We start from the raw sequence: 22,833 nt of genomic DNA on the forward strand, positions 1-22,833 counted from the left end.
CTGCAAAATTAGACTGACAAAAGATTCACAAGAGAAAACCAAACAATTGATTAATGTGTAGTGCACATAATGCAAGAGAAACCTCAATGAAGAGTAATTCAAGGGGTGGTTAGAACTTAGGCTTCTATAGCATCTTCACAAAAGAACAATAAATTTGTAGAGAAGTGACAAGGCAAAGGACAAGGTTTTAGGCTTTCGAGGGATGTAAACTGTGGGAAGGTAAATATATGGGGGAAAGCAATGGAGTATGGTTTGTGCAGATCCATCTGGGTGCCAACCTTCTATTTTCCTCATAGCTATAAAACTTCCCTGGGAGAGGAGAGTTATGGCATTCCTCATTTTTCAAAAGTTTCTGCTTTTAGCTCCAGGAAGGCTTCTTTCTGCCTCTGTTGATTCTTATTTGCTTCCAGCTCACAATAATCCTCATGCCAAAGTGGCGTATTTTGGAGTGGATATTCTGGTCTCCAACACCACCGTGAAACTATGACACTCTACGATGGTAGCCTCAGCTACGGCCCTTCTCCATCCACCTCCCTAACCCTCCAGCCTCTTATTACCCACCCTCCCAAAAGAAACCCCCAAACAACTCACCCCCATGTTCCGCTTAGGGCACACTTCTTCCAGGCTGTCCCAGTAGGCAGCGGTACTAGAACAGGAACATTACTGTGGGACATGGTACTTATCTAACAAGGAACTATGGTTTGAGGACTCCCCATTAGCCTGGTCACAGCTTTCTTAGAGCTCTGCTGAAAGCTGAGATTCTTCCTTCCCAGTCCTCCATTGTTCCCCTCTTCTTTACAAGTGTTAGCCCTGCATCTCTGAAGGTACCCCCTACCCGCTTCTGCTTCCCCCCTTTATCCTTAACAGGCGTTTCCCCCAATCAGTCTCTTGCATGTCTGATCCTGTCTTGGTGTCTGCTTCCACAAGGACATGAACAGGATATGTAAATAAAATACCAACCAGCTGGAAGATACAATTACAATCACAATTTCCACCTTAAGGTATTGAGTTGGAATCAAAGTTGCATAAGATTTACCAGTTTCGTTAAGGAAATTATAGCATCATGAAAATAACTACTTCATTGAGAATTTAACTATAACTCCAGAATGAAAATTCGATCTATTTCCAAATATCATGGTACATCAATTCAAAATACTGAAGGACTGTAGAAGAAGAAAATTCAATGGTAAAAGAATTTAGATTTTAAGTGCTCACCAAAAGGAGTGACAAAAGTGACAAGTAGGAGTGGCCTGCAAAGGTTACAGAGTCTTACAAACTTGTTACAAAGTCAAAGTCCCTGCTCTTTAATTCCTGATTCTCTTACAAAATAGTAAGTAAATGGGTGATGCCTCCTTTGACTTCCGTCCTTCTTTTTATGTCTGAATGTGAGACTTACAAAATCTCTACTTCCTTCCTCTAGCTAGGCTCTGAAGTAGCCCATCTTCTGAGGCAGAACCAAAAGTTGTGCTATTTTAAGAATGCACCTCAGTGGGTCTCCTGACTCGTAACCAAGTCACAGGATTTCCCCACTTACATACCCTCTGGGGCATTTACTATGGACAGAAGATTAAGTTCAGCACTTGTGAAGAGCATCTATTTTGAGAGAAGTCAGAAGCTGAAGGAATTTTTTAGAATTTATAAGATATTAAGTTCATATCTCCTTTCATGATTCTTACCTAAAGAGGTAAGAATCTAATTTTCAAATGGGTGAAGTTAACCCCCGGCTCTCACAAAAACATACTTCAAATACAACTTAGCTGAATGTATTTCCAGTGCAATTGAGCTTAGAATTGACCTTTGATTAAATTTAAACTGCAAATGAAAATTAAAAGGATCAGAGTGCTTGGATGGGAATATTAGTAGATTTTTTAATAAAATAATTTTCTGTGACACAAATAGACTGTAGACAGATGCTGGAGATGCCAATCAATGTTTTGCATCTATAACTCTTCTTTTTAAGAGAACCTGCCTCCCATCCTCCTGCTCAAGAGGTAGACCTAGGTAACTATATTGGTATCTAGTGGCCCCGACCCCTATTAACACCAAATGAACTTGGGATAAGCACCTGATCTAAACTGGGCTAATCCATCTCCCAATACCAGGAATTTGGAATTGAAACACTGATAGTAATCCATGAGATACTACAGTGCACAGTCAACTGGAAACTGGGCACACCAAATACATTGTACTTAATCAAGAGCAGGGAAACCAAGAGAAAGAGAAAGCCATTCTAGAGAGACATGCAGGAGAATGACAAAAATATATACTACAGGGGCTTCCCTGGTGGCGCAGTGGTTGAGAGTCCGCCTGCCGATGCAGGGGACATGGGTTCGTGCCCCGGTCCGGGAGGATCCCACATGCCGTGGAGCGGCTGGGCCCGTGAGCCATGGCCGCTGAGCCTGCTCATCTGGAGCCTGTGCTCCGCAACGGGAGAGGCCACAACAGCGAGAGGCCTGCGTACTGAAAAAAAAAAAAAAATATATATATATATATATATATACATGTGTATATATATATATATACACATATATATGTGTATATATATATATATATATATACACACTACAGTGGTTACCAGCATGGACTTGAGTTCAATTCTAGTTCTTCCACTTATTGTAGAATAAAGAAAAATTAACCAGTCAGGAAGCTACATGATAGTCCAAATGAGAAGTATTTATAATAATTAGGGGCAATGGTGTGTAGGGAAAAATGTGCTTCAATTAAAACTATGACTTGTCTAAAGCCTAGAGGACAACCCTCCGGGTTTTCTGATTCTGCAGCAGTTATTTCACAATTCTAAATCACAAATAACTGATACAAATGCAAAATAATTCTTGCCTATAGCAATGCAAATACTGTCTTGTTCAGAAGAGAGTAAATTGACTTTCTTTCCCCACTGTGGAACTGGTTTTCCCTCCTTTGCACATTCATTTCAACATTCCTTTACTTCTCATAAATTTGTGCTTTTTTGACTTCTCCCTTGAACTGCTTGTAACATCTCATTAATTTCCTCATTAACTAGTTAAATAAAAAATACATTTAATATACATTCTTTTTCATATATGTATGAGAGTCATAATTTTACCTTTTTGAAAAAATTTTTAGACCGTTTTGAAAGTCTTCCACCAAGATGCCCAGTGGATTCCCCTAACAGGACCAGGTAAACTTTGCCATGAAAAAGTGCACCTCATGGGGAGTTTAAGTCCATGTCTGTCTTTTCTTGGCTCTCAGAGGTGAATCCAAAGCAGCAGATTTGCTGTTTTTCTATTTTTAATTTCCCTATTAATTTTGTTTTGGTTTTGGTTCTTTTGCATCTGATCAATTATTTTCTATTAGTGGCAGCAATGACTGGCGATTTGGTTTAGTAGTTTGACCATTTGGTGATTTCCCTAAAAGAATTAGTGTTTTCTTTAAATTCCTTGAAATTCAAGGGCTACAAACCATATAAGATCTCATAAAGTTATTTTAATAAAAGCATTTGAATGCTAACATTTAATAAGCTAATTATAAATAATTGTTACCCAATTTTTTTATACAACTTAAAAAAATTTATTTATTTTTGGCTGCGTTGGATCTTCGTTGCTGCACGGGGCAAGCGGGGGCTACTCTTTGTTGCGGTGCATGGACTTCCCATTGTGGTGGCTTCTCTTTGTTGTGGAGCACGGGCTCTAGGCTCGGGTTTCAGTAGTTGTGGCACGCACGCTCAGTAGTTGTGGCTCTCAGGTTCTAGAGCGCAGGCTCAGTAGTTGTGGCACACTGGCTTAGTTGCTCCGCGGCACATGGGATCTTCCCAGACCAGGGCTCGAACCCGTGTCCCCTGCATTGACAGGTAGATTCTTTTTTATTCCTTTTTTAACATCTTTATTGGAGTATAATTGCTTTACAATGTTGTGTTAGTTTCTACTGTATAACAAAGTGAATCAGCTATATGTATACATATATCCCCCATATCCCCTCCCTCTTGCATCTCCCTCCCACCCTCCCTATCCCACCCCTCTAGGTGATCACAAAGCACCAAGCTGATCTCCCCATGTGATGCAGCTACTTCCCACTAGCTATCTATTTTACATTTGGTAGTATATGTATGTCAATGCTACTCTTTCACTTCATCCTAGCTTACCCTTCCCCCTCCCTAGGTCCTCAAGTCCATTCTCTACATCTGTGTCTTTATTCCTGTCTGGCAGGCAGATTCTTAACTACTGAATCACCAGGGAAGTCCCCATTACTTAATTATTAAAACACCAAGACTTCAGACTTTGAGCAGACTCTCAGCTAGTAATTTACTAAAAATGTCACAGATACTCTCTTGAATTTTCATAGCTGTTCTCACATGCCCATACTACAAAACTACACATTAGGAAAACAGAAATTTCATTGTGAGAATTTAGGCTGATGCTCAGAAGTGTCATACATAATGACAGTTCAGATAAATGTCTGTAAATTTATATACTTTAAACAAAGCTTTTGTGGGCCATCTGAGAAGAAGAGTTGGAGAAATAAATGAGAACTCCAATTAGGTAAGAATATTTTATGTGACAGACCTTACGCTAATAAATAGTTGTCCTTTACCATCTCTGTGCAATAGAGTTACCTACAGATAGTTCTCTTTGGAGAGGATACTGAGTGATACCCCAGGACTATGAAGATTCTGATTCATTTTTTTCTCTATCTCTCTGGTGCATGTTGATGTCTTTTCATCCTCACACTTAGCTTATAATTGTGATATGCCTTGACTAAAGATGAATAAACTGAAGTTTAGAGAAAAAAAAGCAGTAGTGTTTTATAGAGATCTATTTCCTGCTGAGTGAAAGACAAAAGAGTATTGGGCTTGTTAGTCTTTTGTTTGTCTGTTTATCTATTTCGAGTTCAACTCAATTAAGAATTTTCTGACCACCAGGAAGAATAGCTCTTTAATATCTGGACCAGAGACATATTGTGATGTTGTGTTTATTATTTTTGCTTGACTTGTGGCTGAAATCTTAGAATTGAAACTGTAATTGCTCTCTATGTGGGTCTGCAATTCAGAAAGACCTTTACTTTTCATTGTGTAAGTGTGTAATGTTTTCCCATCTTAGGGTGTTATTGACTGAATAGGTTAAAACTCTTAAATTAAGGGATCTTGTTCTGATTGGCTAATAGAGGTAAATAAGCACTTACATGGATTAAATATTCCTAAAATTCCCAGAAAATAAACTTCTAATACTTTAAATGTGCTAGAATCTAAAAGGAAAGAAAAGTATTCTTAGCAAAACTAACAAGTGACTTTTTAAGAAGGCAAGCTCACAGAATATAGATGAATCTTTGGCAAACAAAACTAGTTTAATATGTTGGTTTAATAAATCCAGCTGTGCCTTTTCTAATTTATCACTGTTAAGGATAATGCAAGCCTACATTTTACTCTAGTTGGGAATGATCTTCCTAAATTTATACTGGCTTATTGATCAAATAAGCTAGCATTACTTCCACTTAATGTTTAAGATTAAAAATATATAAATTTGTGCTTAACTAAATTGAATTATTATTCTGATTTTCAATAGAAGTTACATTTTATAGTATGTTAGATTGAAAATAATTTATTTAGGTAATTTAAAACCTTAGGCTTATATAATTAATTCCCAGATGTTCATTGGATGCCTAAATTCTCAATATTTCTAAATCATGGAATGGAAACATTGATTACTAAGCATGATTTTCAGTTTATATGCTTTTGTTTTGTATTTTAAATGCTACAAAGAGGGTATTGCTTTGGGTCTGTTAACGAATGTGCTTATTTTTGCCACTTTGAGAAGCCTTATAAAGGATGTGTGTGGCTATAGAAAGTTGTGCTTCGTGTATTCATAAGCTTTGCTAGTCTGCTAAAATGTCATCTATCATACAGTTCACAATTACTTACCCTGTAGTTTTTGTAAAATAAAAGTTACTTTGGTTAAAAGTTACTATTAATACAAATGATTGAGACCATATACTTAAAAGCAATAGTTTCAGAGAAATACAACTGTGTACATATTTTTGTTTTTCAAGGAAAATAACTATTTCGTGAAGCAGCCATTCTCAGGGTTTTTGGTCTACAAACTCCTTTGCACCACATTTCCATCAGCAATGTGTGAGTGATTCATTTTATTGGTATCCTCACTGGCATTCGGTGTTGTCATTATTTTTAATTTTAGCCATTCTGTTAGGTATGAAGTGACATCTCATTGCGGTTTTAATTTGAATTTTTCTAATGACTAATGCTTTTGAACCTCTTTTTTTTTTTTTTTTTGCGGTATGCGGGCCTCTCACTGCTGTGGCCTCCCCCGCTGCGGAGCACAGGCTCCGGACGCGCAGGCTCCGGATGCGCAGGCCCAGCGGCCATGGCTCACGGGCCCAGCCGCTCCGCGGCATATGGGATCCTCCCAGACCGGGGCACGAACCCGTATCCCCTGCATCGGCAGGCGGACTCTCAACCACTTGCGCCACCAGGGAGGCCCTGAACCTCTTTTGATGTGCTAATTTGCTATCTGTATATCTTCCTCAGTGAAATGTCTCTTCATTTATTTTCCCAGTGTCCTAAATAGACTGTTTGCTTTTTTTCCTGTTGAATTTTGAGAGTTCTTTATATATTCTAGACACTCATCCCTTGTCTGATATGTGTTTTGTAAATATTTTCTCCCACTCTGTAGCTTGTCATCTCACCTTCTTGACAGTCTCTTATAGAGCAAAAGCTTTTAATTTTGTGATTCAATTTATTAATTTTTCCTTCCATTGATCATGCTTTTTGTGTCAAATGTTAAGAACTCTATGCCCAGACCTAGATCCTTAGCATTTTCTCCTATTTTTTCCCAAAATTTTATAGTTTTCTGTTTTACATTAAATCTACTATCCATTTTGAGTTAATTTTTGTACAAAGTGTCAGATTTAGGTCAAGGTTCCTTGTTTTTTCTTCCTGTGGACATTTCTCCAGGACCGTTTGTTAAAAAGCCTCTGCACTGAGTCTACATGCTCATTGCTAGTTTATTGAAATAGAGTTGATTTTTGAATGTTTGTTTTATATCTTGAAAACTTGCAGAACTCACTTATTAGGCCTTTGGATTTTTTGTAGATTTCTTGGAATTATCTAGTAAATAATCATGTAATTGACAAATAGGGACAGTTTTATATTTTCTTTCCAGCACTGTATTGAATACCAGTGGTGTGAGCAGAATCCTTGCCTGTTTCTGCTCTTAGAGGAAAAACATTCAGTCTCACTAAGCATCATGTTAGCGGTAGGTATTTTAGATGCTCTTTATGAAGTGGAGGAAGTCTCCCTCTTTTTCTTCTTCTGAGAGTTTTTATCATGAAAGGATGTTGAAATTTTGTCAAATGATTTTTCTGCATTGCTTGATATAATCATGTGAGTTTTCTTCTCTAACCTGTTAATATGGCAGATAATATTAATTAATTTTCAAATATTGAACTACTCTTGCATCTCTGGAATAAATCCTATTTGATCAGGGTGCACAATTCTTTTTATACATTGTATAATTGTACTTGCTAATATTTTGTTAAGGATTTTTGCATCTATATTCATCAAGGATATTGGTCTTTCTTTCTTTTATATAGCATCTTTGGTTTGGTATCAGGGTTACAGTAGCTTCATAAAATGATTTGGGAAGTGCATCTTCTTTTTTTTTTTTTTTGCGGTACATGGGCCTCTCACTGCTGTGGCCTCTCCCGTTGCAGAGCACAGGCTCTGGACGCGCAGGCCCAGCGGCCATGGCTCACGGGCCCAGCCGCTCCGCGGCATGTGCGATCTTCCCGGACCAGGGCACGAACCCGTGTTCCCTGCATCGGCTGGCGGACTCTCAACCACTGCACCACCAGGGAAGCCCGCATCTTCTTTTATGGAGGAGATTGTGTAGAATTTGTGTAGAATTGTGTAGAAATATATGGTAGAAATCTCCAGTGAAGCCATCTGGGCTTGGAAATTTCTTTTGGGGAGTTTTTAGGTTATGAATTTAATTTCCTAACAGTTCAAACATTCAAACATTGTTTCCTCTTCCTCCTTTCTTTTTTTTTTTTTTTTGGCTGCATTGGGTCTTCGGTGCTGCACGGGCTTTCTCTAGCTGCAGCAAACGGGGGCTTCTCTTGTTGTGGAGCACGGGCTCTAGGCATGTAGGCTCAGTAGTTGTGATTCGTGGGCTCTAGAGCACAGGTTCTGTAGTTATGGCGCACAGGCTTAGTTGCTCCACGGCATGTGGGATCTTCCCAGACCAGGGCTCGAACCCATGTCCCCTGCACTGGCAGGCGGATTCTTTAAACGGTGTGCCACCAGGGAAGTCCCTTCCTCCTTTCTTTTAAGTATCTTTTCTCTATAATTTTCCCCACAAGATTATCATACAGCATTCATATGCTCATGAGAAACGCAATCACAATATAAATGTGTATGTTAAAAAAGACAGTTGTCATTTTGGAGGCAGTTTTATTTATTGCTTTTCTTGCTATTTGTTTTTCTTAAATTGTCAGACTTAAGCTTCATCCATTTATATATTCAGTATATTTTTAGGGTTTCCAAACCAGGACCCAAGATATTTACCTTTCACTATAGGGTGAAGAAATACTCTGAATATTAAATAAATGTTATATTCTTTCTACTTAATGTCAATATTAAATAAATATTTACTCGTAAGTATTTATTTTATTTTTATTTTTAAAAATATTTATTTATTTGGTTGCGCCAGGTCTTAGTTGTGGCAGGCTGGTTCCTTAGCTGTGGCATGAGAACTCTTAGTTGTGGCATGCATGTGGGATCCAGTTCCCTGACCAGGGACTGAACCCAAGCCCCCTGCATTGGGAGCGCAGAGTCTTAACCACTGTGCCATCAGGGAAGTTCTCATAAGTATTTATTGAGTGTCTATATGTCAGCTACTCCCCTAGACACTAACTTTTTACCCTTCCACACAATCTATTTTTGGTGAAAGTATTTTTTAAATATTAAAAATAAGTTTGCTCAATATAATACACAAACTCATTTTAGAAAAAATTAAAAAATACAGACAAAAAAGAATTAGGAAATATACACCAACAACAATCACTTTCAATACTTTTATGATTATCCTTCCAAAGTTTTATTCAGATTTTTGAACTGCTAAATTTTCTTTTCAGTTAACACTATAGAATAAACATTCTTCTACATTAGTGGTTGTTAAAGGTCAATAATAGTTCATTTTGTGGGTGTACAATAGTTTTAAAATCATACTTTCAATGTTGGACTCTTAGCCTATTGCTAGCTTTTTTGCAATTACACGCGAAGCCTGCGACGAACATCATTTAGGTATTTTTTTTTTTCATATATCCTTAGGCGGTTCCTTATAGTCTCAGAAATAGCATTTATAATGGGCTGGGGGACATTTTTCCAGATCTCAATTAAAGAATTATCACTCTATTGGTTAAAAGTTTGCAGGCTATATATTCAAAGGAGATCCCTTCTGTTTGAAATTCAACATAATCAACAGTTTGCTTAAACCTTAACTCTTTAAAAGTGTGTCTCCTTTATTCAATACGTACTGATAAGATACTGGACATGGGGATACAAAGATGAATAAGAGCCTGTGCAGGGCAGATAGTAATTTATTGCAGTGTGCAGATTTGCTACTGAATAGAACACGCTACGCTTAAAATCTGCAGCAGATGGGTGCGCGAGACCCTCAGGCTGTGTTGAAGAGAGGGCAAGGCAGTGTACAAACCAGTGGTGAATAGTTGTAACATTTTTCAAGAAGAGAAGAATGTACATTTTAATTTAATATTTGGTGGTTGAGGAAAAGATACAACCCATCGCCTCTTATCTATTGATTACTCATGTTTCTCACTTACACGGTGGTGGGCACAGTTTGCTTACTTTTAGCATGTAAATTCAGAGGAAATATCGCCTAACTCTGCACCGAAGAGTAGAAGGAATTTAGAAATGACTGATATAGCTAACATCTGATGACAGAAAAATAAAAAATCACACTAACGGGCACTCTTCCTTAGACAACAGAACAGTGAGACGTCAACTGGAATAACCACAACCTCGTCAACACAGTGGCGTCACGCCTATAAGCGGAGGCGGTTAAAGTGTTAAGGCCTGCACAGACCTCCATGCTGCAGTAGGCAGCGCAAAACCTGTGCATATTTTCAGGGAGTGCTGCCGATCGCTGCCAACCACAGGAGATGCGGCGTCCGGGGACCGAGTACCGTTAAGAACGCCTCTAAGACTGCGCTCGCGTCCAGCCCGGGAGCGGAAGCACAAACCTACGCCTCCGAGCTCTCCCTTGAGGCCCCGCCCACGCCTTGCCCTAGAGCTTGCTGGGGGCCCCGGAGGGGGAGCGGCCAAGGGCGAGGAGGAGAGAATGCGCATGCGCAACTGGAACCCAGTCATTTAGCCAACTATCAATCTCGCGAGTGTTGAAAGTCGATGGCGTAGGTAGTAGACCTGGATGCAGGCGAGATAGATGGTATCTACCAGAGGAAGAAGAGGAGGCGGCCAAGTCACTTCCCGCTCACGGTCCCTGTTTCGCTTTCCTTTCCTTCTCCCTCAACCCTCCGCCCTCCAGTAAATCAGCCCGCCTTCCTGACCTCAGTGACCCGGGTGACCCCGCCCACTCTCGTCGACGTGATTCCCGCCGTGAGGTAAAGCGCCGGTGGAACCCCGAGCCCGGCGGAAGAGGAGGACGACGAGAGGGGGAGGCTGGTGGGCTTGGCTAGGGCTCGTCGCGGAGCCGCGGCGAAGGGGGTGGTCCTCTCGCTCCTCCATCAGCTCATTGCGACGTAGCCTCCCAGGCCTAGGCCTCCTCCTCATCTCTGCCGGGCCCGGCCTCTGGCAGCAGCGGGTGACGCAGAAGGAACATCATGTCGTCCGCGGCCGACCCTCCGCCACCCCCGCCTCCCGAGAGCGCGCCTTCCAAGCCCGCAACCTCGGCCGCCGGCAGCGGGAACAACAGCAGCAACAAAGGCGGCCCCGAGGGCGTCTCAGCCCAGGCGGCTGCCTCTGCGGCCGGCGCCGCGGACTCCGAGATGGAGGTGAGGGCGGCTCGTGGCGTGGGGAGACGGCGGGATGGGGAGGAGGAACTGGTTCCCTCGCCTCTGTGTTAGTGATGAGACGCAGAGCCGAACTTCACCCCTGTGCACCCAGACTCGGCCGCGGACCCTGTGGATCCGAAATGATGCTCTCACCCTTGCGCCCTGTGCCTAGCCTATCCCAGCCGACTTAAATGGATCTCTGGCACTTCACATTTACATTATTTGTCTCTTTGGTGAACCTTGCCAAACCCTCGAACGCTCTTATTAGACACATGTTCTTGATTACTGAGGCCGAGTGGGATCTACCTTTTTTTTTTTTTTTAAGCTAGACTCCCATAATTCCCTCGCCCATTTCTGAATCTCGATTTTAGTTTCCACTAAACTTGGGGGGAGGGCGAGGGAGATTTCCCCTTAGGAAAGAGGCTAGATGGGCGAGGTGGGGAAGGCATTTAAAAGGAGCGCTTCCGAGGACTTGGGCCTCCTTTTCTTCATCGCGGTCCTTGCGGGGGAGGTATCTGTTCCGGGCAGAAACAATGGCGAGAGCTGGATAGCCGAGGGCGCAGTGGGGATAAGCGGGGCGCAGCTGCTCCCTTGGAGGGAGAGGAGGCTCCTCCCAGGCACTGTTCTATGGGGAGGGAAGTGACCAAGGCGGCAGCAGCTGTCTTGAACCCCCATCTCATTTGGGGAGGGGTGATGGATGGACGGATGAATGAATTAGTGAGTCAGGGGCTTTCAGACCAGCGCAATTCCTCTTTGGGGGCCTTGGCCTTTTGTTTTTTTGAAAATTGGTACCTTTCGCTGCCGAGCCTGTCTTCTGGGCTGGGGCTGGCCGGCCAGGGGATGGTGACAGTACTGCGGGGGTGGAAAGATTGGGGAACTGCCAGGCGGGTCTCTTGGGTGTGCTCCAAGGCTTTGCGATGTCTGGGAACAAAGTGATTGCTTGCTCCTTCCAAATTTTATTCTTGGCCTTCAGTCTGTTTTGAGATATTTTATAGTTGCAGCCCAGAGATTTCTGGGATTTTTCCATCCTTGGACAGATTGAGCGAAGGTAATACTGCTCTAAAAATGAACGTTGCTGCAGGATTAATAAGGAAATGGTAGCGCAGTTTACCATTGAAGCATTTGGCGCAGTAGTTTTATTTGGGCAGCAGCGGTCTAATCTAGGGTGAAGTAACATGTTACTAGTTTTTGAAAGAACTTTTAGGTGACGGTGGGTGTTGGTGGACTAGGACATCTGGTGTTCTGTAGTTTTCAGTGACTTGAGATTTGTTTCAAATTCATATCTGGCGTTGTCTGTTTTCTCTTTCTTTAGGTTTTAAATGGTTCTTTTGCATTCCCTGGGTTAATGTGGATTCCTGCTTCATGGCTTAAGGGGGTTTGAAGCTTGACACTAAAAGCAATTGTATGTAAATATGCAGTTCTCTGCAAATTGCTGTTCTTAGTTGTCCTCAGCTTCTCAAAAGGGGCTGTCATTCAAATGTTGGAATAACAACCAAAGTCTCACAAGAGGTGTTACGGAAACGTCAGAAAGCAGAATAATTTAAAGCCTAAACGAAATATTTTGGCTTTCAGTTGCTATTTTTAAGTTAAAGTGGAATTAAAGTTTAACTATGAATATTAATGTTACAAGTACCAAATGATGTCAGTGGTATTTTTATTTGGCAGATGGGGAAATTGAGTCTTCTGGTAAGTAGAACCTGTGATAGAACCCACATCTGGCTCTGAAGCTGACCCTTTCCCTGTATATCTTGCCCTTTCATATTCTTACAAAAAAGGTGTTTGACGATTTCATTTATTGAAGAATGACTTAGTTATTTTTACCTTCTTAGAATAGGAACATCAGTAATTTTATCAATCTTTTTACTGACTAGGTTTAGTTTTTATTTCTTCCTACACATTATAGTGTGATTTTTCTTTTCTTGGTCTTTAATTTGGGTTTTTCCAAAATCATTTATTTTCTGACAGAGCCCACTTGCCTAGAAATATTAGCTAGCTTTCCTATGTATTAGGTTAAGTTTTTCTTTTTGCTTGGTACTGATAGGTCACGGAAGCAGTCTCATTTTCTGTTTATTATTGTGATCTTTTTGGCAATGTGGATGGGGCCTGTCTTTGTTCATCCTCATTTCTCAGTATTGACTCGACTGATAGGTAGGTACACTGTATACCAATAACTGTATGACCTCAAGAGTCCTAAATCCAAACCTTTCATTTATTTATTTATTTATTTTTAATTAAAACTGTGAAAGAAATAATGACTGCTGTTGGAAAGCACATCTTATTTTTTTAGGATGTATTTGACCTTTCATGGTATCCCATTACCATTTTGTGAAGTAGGCTAGGTTGGTGGCTTTGTCATTTTTACTTGTGGAGACCAGAGATTTGTGATGAGCTTAAGGTTACACAGGTTCCTACAGGTCTTAACGATGAAGGCAGACTTGAATTTGGGTCAGTTGACCTCTTAATTTTAGTGCTATACCAGCCCCATCCCCCCAACTTCTTAATCACAGGTAGCTTTATTACAGTATGTATTGCCACACACAGATTAGTACATCATTAATGAAAATTAGACTTTCACCAGCTTTCCTTATGTTCTTTTAATGAATGAGTGGAACTTTGCAGTGTAGTTGTTGCTGTTGTTTTGTTGTTTGTGGCGTTTTGAATGTCAGGGTGAATAAATTTGCAAAAATAGCACATTTATTACCAATTAAGGAATCAGATTGTACTTAAAGGGTGTTCACTTTAGGCTGCATGATGAATTTTTTTAATTTTCCAGAAGATGGGAATCAGCGTGACTAATGTGAGTTTCCCCGTGTATGTTTGTGTGGCAGTACAGTAGATACTGCAATTTTATGATTAAAAGGGAACGTATTTTCTTCACATTTTATACTGTTTAATTTAGCTTCATAATTTTTGATTAGAAAATGAAACATTTGCTGAAAGTAGTTTTGTTCTAGGATGATGGAGATAATAATCTTGTGTTTCAGTCTTGGCAATAGCCATGCAGTTTACATATTTGGATTAAATAAGTTGTTATCATCATGGTATTTTTCATCAAGGTTTCCTATCAGGTAGGATGACAGCCATTTAAGTATCTGGGAAATTTGGGACAGGAGTGTATTACTTTGAATGTGTTTTGGGCAGAAGTCAGTCTAATAATGGTGTGTTGAGTATTCTTGAAGAACAATCCATGATTTTTCCCTCCTACCAGGAAGTATTTGATGATGCGTCTCCTGGAAAGCAAAAAGAAATCCAAGAACCAGATCCTACCTATGAAGAAAAAATGGTATGTTCTAGGCATATGAAGAGTTTATATAAGTTTTTATTAGGTGATTAAGCGTACCAAAATTGAAGCACAGATATCCAATTTAAATATGTATAACGTGGAGTACTATAACTTTTGTACCTTACTTGACTTACTTGACTATGTAAAGCAAATATAGAAGTATTGCATGAATTCACATATTATGTAAATATGTGGGTTATGCTAACACCCCATATATTTTAAGATTTAGCATTGGGAGTGAGGTGAGTTAAAGACCAGAGAAGTAATTATTCAAGGTAATGTTTATTCTGCATGTGTCTAGCATTGTACTCTACTGGTTATAAAGCAAATAATACATGCTCCTTGCCTACAGCCTTCTTATAATATGGATGGGATCTTTACAAAAGAGAATATGAATGTTATACTTGAAAAATACCCAGCTCATGTTTCATATCCTTTTAGGAAACTTTATTTTACCCTGAGTTAACCAGTACCTACAAAGAGCTTTAAATTTAAATTTAGATTCAATAATAATGACTAATAGTGAATGATTATTATGTAGCAGGCCCTGTTCTAAGTGCTTTGTATGGATTAAACTCATTTAATTGTTTTGAAGTCTTAAAAAGTTAAAATAGCATGTGTAATAATAACACCACTACACAACACAGTATGCTTCTTAAGAGTGGGGACAGTGTCTTCATCTTTCTGTCTTCAGCACCGAGAACAATATCTGGCACCTAGTAAATTTTAACAAATCTTACTTTCCCCTTGTTCTTTGACTTTCTCTTCAATATCAATAAATGTTTCTGAATCTCTTAAATAGCTTCAAAATCCTAAAAGTATGCACATGTGTATATGTATACACATATATAATGTGCATAATACATATTGCAATATGTAAAGTAGGAATGATGTATTATTCTATTATGATTTCTATTACATTTATATATGTGTATATCTGTAACTGTCCTGCTGCCTTTCTTTGCTGTCAAACTTAATTGAAGAAAAAGATATATTTTCCAGCTCTACTTTTCCCATTCATTCCTTTAACCCTTCACAACTTAGATTCTGTCATTAACACTGTACTAGTGATTCTAATGGCCAGTTCTTTGGCTTAATTGTAGTTTGATTTTCCTTGCTGTCACTTGAGTTTGACACCATTGGCCACTCCACGGAATTTTTTCTTGCCTTGAGAGACCTTCTTTTCCTTGATGATATCCTATTTAGTTGACCATTCCTTTGTCTTTCTCATTACATTCTGAACATTTGTTCTTGGACAGTTTGATCCTTGACACAGTTTTCATCTGCCATCTCTAAGTGAATACTTTAGATGCCTCCAACCATTGCATTTTCATTTGTTTGTTGGACATTTAAGTCCCTTTGGTACCTCTTATTTAGGAGTATCCAAAATTGAATTCCTTATCTCTACCCCACACTTCTACTTAGGATTATCTCAATGAATGAAACTTTCTCTTAATAAATACCCAAGCTGTTACGGTACCTCATAGTTTTAATAGTCTTGGCAAATTTAACTTCATAGATATTTCTCTTATCTTTTCCCCATCACCCTAGTTCAGTATTCTTCTGTTGCATGAATTATTGTGTTGGCATATTTATTTGGCTCCTTTCTCATGATCTGGCTTCTTCCACATCTCTTTATGTTTTTGCAAAGTATATTTACAACACAAATCTGATTATATAATGGAGGTTTTCATGGTTCTTTACAATGCTTCTCATCTTCACGGTTCCCTTTATTGTAAATTTTTTCTCACTTCCTACAGATTTTTTAGTCTCCTAGTTTAATTTCCTTTTTCAACATCATGGTCTTGAGAAGCAGTTTTCTTCTAAGCAACTTTTTTATCATCTGCTAGATCCTATTCATAGGTAAGTCTTGATATCCACTCTTCATTCTTGAACCCGGGATGCTGAGTTCTGCTTGAGAAAACTAAAATAATAGTGCTGACTGGTACCAGAATAAGTTTATGGTTTTTACTGTCTTTGGCTTTCAGTATTTATTGCTCAACAATCCCATTTAGGCATTCTAAAACTTTGCCACTCTGATTACTCCTTTTCTGCCACACACTCATTTTCAGTCTTCCTCCACAAAGAGTTGCAGGCCCATCATCAATTCAATTCCTCTCTGTTTCCGAGCATGTATGGCTTCTACTGTCCTGGTTGTTTCCTTCTATCTCAGAGAAAGAAGCTTTTTCCAAGGCTATTGATTTTAATCTTCCATTTGATTTTATGATTCATTTCTTTTAGGTTCCTAAATCTTATTCTATTGTTTCTGCGTTTTAGGAAGTGATTTTTCTCCTTAAATCTTTTTTTTTTAATTGAGGTGTAGTTGATTTACAGTGTTGTGCCAGTCTGTGCTGTACGGCAAAGTGACTCAGTTTTATACATATATGCATTCTTTTTTTAATATTCTTTTCCATTATGGTTTAATCCCAGGAGATGGGATGTAGTTCTCTGTGCTACAGAGAAGGACCTTATTGTTTATCCATTCTGAATGTACTAGTTTGCATCTGTCAACCCCAAATTCCCAGTCCATCCCTCTTCCTCCCCTCCTCCCCGTTGGCAACCACAGGTCTGATCTCTGTGTCTGTGAGTCTGTTTTTATTTTGTAGATAGGTTCACTTTCCTTATCCCTCTTTTAAGATCTCAAGTCATTTTTATCTTAACCTTGTCATTTTTTCAAGCAACAAGGTCTTTGCCTGTTATTCCCCTCAAACCTTTGCCACAGTTCTACTGAAAGCTTATTCTGTGTGTTCTGAACTCGGTTTTTTGCAACTAGTTTGTAACCCCACCACTACTTGAGTCAATGAGAGAGAATTTTGGAAATTATGGAATCTTTTGTAAGGCCCTGGTGAAACTTACATTTAGTTCTTTAAGGCAGTAGTTCTCAAACTTGACCTTGTAGAAGATAACAGAGATCTTGGATATTTTTGGTCTGATGGATCATGAACCACACTTTGAAAAAATACCATCTTAAGACATCTAGAGCCATTAAAGGTTTTTGAACATTAGAGAGGTGTGATAAGGTCTAAGAATTGGGGGGATCCCCTCCCTTCTCTGTTGAAACATTACCTCTGTTCGGATTTTCCTGATCTTCCTGGTTAAAATTTCAGTGCTACTTGCACTTGCCATCACTCTGCTTTATTTTTACTTCTGAGTATTCATCATTTTCTGACAATCTTACATAACTTACCTATTATGTTCTGTTTTCAATATTGGATTATAATGAAAACTTCCTAAAGAAACAAAATACCTTTTCTGGTAGACACACAGAAGTATTTTTTGAATTGAATAAGTATTTATGAAGGAAATGTTGATTTGAAAATGTTTTTAAAGAAGTGAAGAATACATATTCAGTGATTTGAATACTGTAGAGTAGCTTCTACTTTAAAATATCTAGACTCTGACCTATCTGAATTCATTTCCAGAGCTTATTTATCTTGATCCAAACATAGCTATAATAATAGATAGTCTTTTTTAAGTAGCAGCATCTTTCTCATTGCATGTTCTTGGCTTTTCTTTTATTATACATGTATTAGGAAGTGAAATTGTGCAAAATACATATATGTATATGGATCTCAGTTCAGTACTTTAAAACAGTTTTTTTTTTTTTTGCGGTACGCGGGCCTCTCACCATCGCGGCCTCCTCCGTGGCGGAGCACAGGCTCCAGACGCACAGGCCCAGCGGCCATGGCCCATGGGCCCAGCCGCTCCACGGCATGTGGGATCTTCCCAGACTGGGGCACGAACCCGCGTCCCCTGCATCGGCAGGTGGACTCCCAACCACCGCGCCACCAGGGAAGCCCTAAAACAGTTTTTTAAGTCTTCAGAAACAAAACAACTGAAGCTTGTCATCTATAGGACATTACTAGGGAGAAACATATTGACCTATTGTTAGTTGTATGGATTGGGCTGCATTTGTGGTCCAGTGAAGCAGTCACCCTGTGCCTTCCTGATAGCAAATTGGGCTTCAGTTTTATCTTGGTATAGTATGTTTTCCTTTAAAAAATACATAGTTTTTAAAACATTATGATGTTTGATTATCTCTGGTGTTTGCTAGGTAAAATATTGTTTTGGAATTCATTCTAAAATTGACATTTTAAGCATTTATAGGTAGACATGTTGAGTTGAGGGTTTCTCTGTTTATTGAACTCTTGTCTTCTTGTTTCTCCTTTTTTTAACCAAACTGTTAGAGTGTCTGTAAAAAGTCTGTTGTCTGAAGGCTCTAGATTTCCCTTGTTTATTTTTTATTTTTATTATTTTTTTTAATTTTATGCAGTGTTTCACAGAACTAACCCCTGAGGTTTTTTTTTTTTTTTTTTTAAATAATTCTACAGCATTTCTATTTATTGATTGATTGATTGATAGGCTGTGTTGGGTCTTCGTTTCTGTGCGAGGGCTTTCTCTGGTTGCCGCGAGCGGGGGCCACTCTTCATCGCGGTGCACGGGCCTCTCAGTATCGCGGCCTCTCTTGTTGCGGAGCACAGGCTCCAGACGCGCAGGCTCAGCAGTTGTGGTGCACGGGCCCAGTTGCTCCGCGGCATGTGAGATCCTCCCAGACCAGGGCTCGAACCCGTGTCCCCTGCACCGGCAGGCAGTCTCAACTACTGTGCCACCAGGGAAGCCCCACCCTTGTTTATTTTTATAAAAACTTGATTTCAGGATCTTAAATGTTTTTTGGGTTAAATTCTTTCATTCTCTTTGTGTGATAATAGGGAACATTCAAAGCAGTAGATCTTAGATATGAAAATAAGAAATGGTATTAAGAACTGCATTGGGTTAATGAATATTTCATGAACTTAATAGATGTTTTTCAAGCCTGATAGCCTTTTAAAATTTGAAACACCCTAACTGATGAATGACCAATGCATTTTTCCCCCTTCTGAATAAATACACTTGTATTGCACAATGTCTTTTGATTTTTTTATTTGATATTTTTTCATCAACTGTATTGAAGTATAATTGACACACAATAGTTTTATGTTTGTAATTCAGTGAGTTTTGGCAAACACATGCGGTCATTTAACCACCTTACAGTCATGATGTAAACAGTTCTATGATCCCCATAACTTTTGCTCCTGCCCTCATCCCCTTGCCACTTCAGATCTGCTTTCTACGAAATCCCTACTTAGAATTTCATATAAGTTGGATCGTACAGTATGTAGTCTTTTATGTTTGGTTTCTTTCATTTAGTATAATGCTTTTGAAACTTATCTGTGTTGTTACCCATAGCAGTAGTTTGTTCCTTTTTATTTTTGAGATTGTTGTGTGGAGGCATGTTGAAACTTTGATTTCTGAAGTTGTATTAATATTGTGATAAAATGCGTTTTCAAATTTTTTGTAGCAAACTGACCGGGCAAATAGATTTGAGTATTTATTAAAGCAGACAGAGCTGTTTGCACATTTCATTCAGCCTGCTGCTCAGAAGACTCCAACCTCACCTTTGAAGATGAAACCAGGGCGCCCACGAATAAAAAAGGATGAGAAACAGAACTTGCTGTCAGTTGGCGAGTGAGTAATATTTGATACTTAATAGTTGAAGCAAACTTATTTTTGATAGTCTTCATTAGGAGCATAAAATCACTTTATTAAAAAAAATTGTTTTGGTGCTGTTATTTATTTGGCCTGATTGGCTTGGCAGGATATAGCCATACATGTATAAATAAATAAAAATTTGCATAATGCTTTATTTTTATATGGACTGAATAGGGAATTCAGATGTATTCCACTCCTTGGAGTGGAAACAAATGCAGAGGTTAAGCGGCCTATTTAACATCACCTAGAAGGAATTAGAATAATCCAGCTTTGAACTTAGATCTGACTTGGGGTGTGCTCTAGTCTCATAAACCACATACATGCATTGAGGGTATTGCTATTATCTGAAGTCTGTGCTTGTGTGTGGATGTTGTGATGATTTATGTCACGGCAGTTTGTTTAAAATTTTTGTTACATACTTAGTTTTCTTTATATAAATTGAAGTGTCAAGGTGTATGATGACACTGTTAGGTGGTGGTTCAATATGTGTAAAGTAATTCTTACATGTTGAATTTATAAATTCTTTTTTAGAATTTGTGCTGGTTGGATAACTAAGATGTTCAGTTTGTAATAATAAATTTAGGGCAATCTCAGCTCCCTGGAATGGCTATATGTAATTTCCAAAGTGAAAAATGAAATGTGATCAGTAATTAAAATATGCTAGGTTATCTAAAAGAGGAGAGTACAAACTGTTCTCAACACTGTTAAATTTACTACGTAGTATACAGAAACATGGAAGTATTAGCTCTATCTCGAGGGGATTATCATCAAAAAGCATATTACCTTAATTTTATTTGGGGTATTCTACTCATCTGATATATCTTTTTTGCTAATCCATTGTTTGTAACGAAAGTGCTTTTGTTTTAATACGTATGAAACTTCATGAGAACTTTGCAATTCAGATGTATTTAAATTTTTCAGACTTGAAGTTTGCAGCTGTTTAAATAGCATCAGTCTCGTGCTCTGGAAATGCAGACTGCTGTAATGGATATTGTTATGGGGTCATCAGTATGATGGCATGAGAAGAAACACTTCTATTAAGAGCCTGTAAGATAAAGATACCATGTAGTAAATAGATAAAATATTGTTCAGCTTTGATATTATTAGTGTTGGTGAAGAAAAGGAGTCTTGGTTAATAGATTTCTTTTCTACCCATCAAACCATCTTAAATGGAAAGTTAGCTTAAGTGAAGTAATTAGGGTAATGGTACTGTCCTGTCCTTCAGTATAAGTACATATATGCTTTTTTTCCCCTTTCCATCATCCAGTTTACAATCAGTGATGCCTCAATTTGAAGTAATAAAGCATATTCCAGCTTTTATCTTCAGTTTTAACAACCATAATAATCAACTATCTTGATAATATATTGTGAAGCAGATTTTATTAAAAAAAAACGAAGTTAAAATTCTCAGTTTATGGAGAATAACTTGGGGTTGGGGGGCGGGTAGATCTTTGCACTAAGTTTCATAGGGTTGGAATGCAGAGAAGCACAAGAAATAACACCTACACTAAGACCTTCTGATTAGAAGCACATAAAACAAACAAAAACATCCTTGTGTTTTTATTGCCTTGGCCTGCATTTCTGAGGAATATTTCTCTGTCTGGGAAGGCTGATTATCCTCTCCCATCAAGCATGTAGTTTTGGGAGAAATAAGCAGTGAGTTAGATTTAGAGGTCACAAGAGTGGAATAATCTACTGTTTTCTAATTTAAATGAAAATATTTGTTGAAAATATGAAGGTATAATTGGAAACTTGAGAATTGGGGAGTAAATAGCTTTACTTACCTGAGTCCTTTAGAGATTAAGAAATCTGGCAAGGGGCTTCCCTGGTGGCGCAGTGGTTGAGAGTCCGCCTGCCGATGCAGGGGACACGGGTTCGTGCCCCGGTCCGGGAAGATCCCACATGCTGTGGAGCGGCTAGGCCTGTGAGCCATGGCTGCTGAGCCTGTGCTCCGCAGCGGGAAGAGGCCACAGTAGTGAGAGGCCTGTGTACCGCAAAAAAAAAAAAAAAAAAAAAAAAAATAGAAAGAAATCTGGCAATATTGTAAGTGCAGAAAATTAGTTATTAAGAGGAAGTATCATTCTTTTGGGATGTAGAATCTGGGCAAGTGTCTTTAAAATGCTTTGAGTAATTCTGATGAATCTAGTTAAGAGTCATTGCTTAAGCCCAAAGTCTCTATTCTGCATATTCTGCAGCTTTTGATGAAAGCTGTTGTTTTAAAAATGTGACTTCTGGTACTATTTGAGGTCAGGGGGCAAAATACTTAACTTTAAAATGCAAATTATGAGGTTTTTCTGACTGCATATTTCCTTGAAATTAGATTGTCACATTTATGTTTATCAGGTTCTGGTTAACCTAAGGTATTACTCTATTTTAAAAACTGTATGTGTATCTTAGAAAACCATGTAAAACATTTCAGGTTTAAATTTACTAATGATTTCTACTGTTTACTTTTTTAGTCTTAATTTACATGCCTGTTAAGAAATTATTGTGTAATCTTGGTCAGCCTCTTGACTATTATGTTGAAATAGTAGCTGGTAGTTAAAATTAAAGCCAAAACTCAAATCACTTGATTTTATTTTAAACTTGAACAGCTATCGGCACCGAAGAACAGAGCAAGAGGAGGATGAAGAATTATTAACAGAAAGCTCCAAAGCAACCAATGTTTGTACTCGATTTGAAGACTCTCCGTCATGTACGTTACACATATTTAATTACTTGATCTCTGAAACATCCCCTTTTGAGATATCCTTTGGTTAATGTTTTGGATTTTTCTTGGCTGTAATTTATAAATGCAATTTTTAGTGATCTTTTGAAATTTATTGATAGTGAAATGAACTTCAGATATTTTTTGGATGGAAGCCATAGTATATTAGTATGATAGTGGTGCTGTATTTCAGAGGGTCATAAAACGCCATTGTGCTTGTGGCCTGAATGTATATGTAAAACTGGGAATGAAGTTTGCCTTATATTTGCCCCAGATAAGAAGACTAATGTGTAAA

General features: G+C 38.7%; 1 protein-coding gene across 1 annotated transcript in view; it reads left to right on the forward strand.

The window, feature by feature from the left end:
- Positions 1-10,392: 10,392 nt before the first annotated feature.
- The window catches only part of SMARCA5 (SWI/SNF related, matrix associated, actin dependent regulator of chromatin, subfamily a, member 5), a 48,045-nt gene continuing 35,604 nt past the window's right edge, over positions 10,393-22,833 (forward strand). The window contains exons 1-4 of the mRNA XM_060115779.1: positions 10,393-11,019; positions 14,228-14,302; positions 19,641-19,807; positions 22,426-22,526. Coding sequence (XP_059971762.1) covers positions 10,849-11,019; positions 14,228-14,302; positions 19,641-19,807; positions 22,426-22,526 — 514 coding nt within the window. The 5' untranslated portion in view covers positions 10,393-10,848. The remainder of the gene's footprint in view (positions 11,020-14,227; positions 14,303-19,640; positions 19,808-22,425; positions 22,527-22,833) is intronic.

Source organism: Mesoplodon densirostris, chromosome 1 (assembly GCF_025265405.1).
Source record: "Mesoplodon densirostris isolate mMesDen1 chromosome 1, mMesDen1 primary haplotype, whole genome shotgun sequence".
Classification (NCBI taxonomy): domain Eukaryota; kingdom Metazoa; phylum Chordata; class Mammalia; order Artiodactyla; family Ziphiidae; genus Mesoplodon; species Mesoplodon densirostris.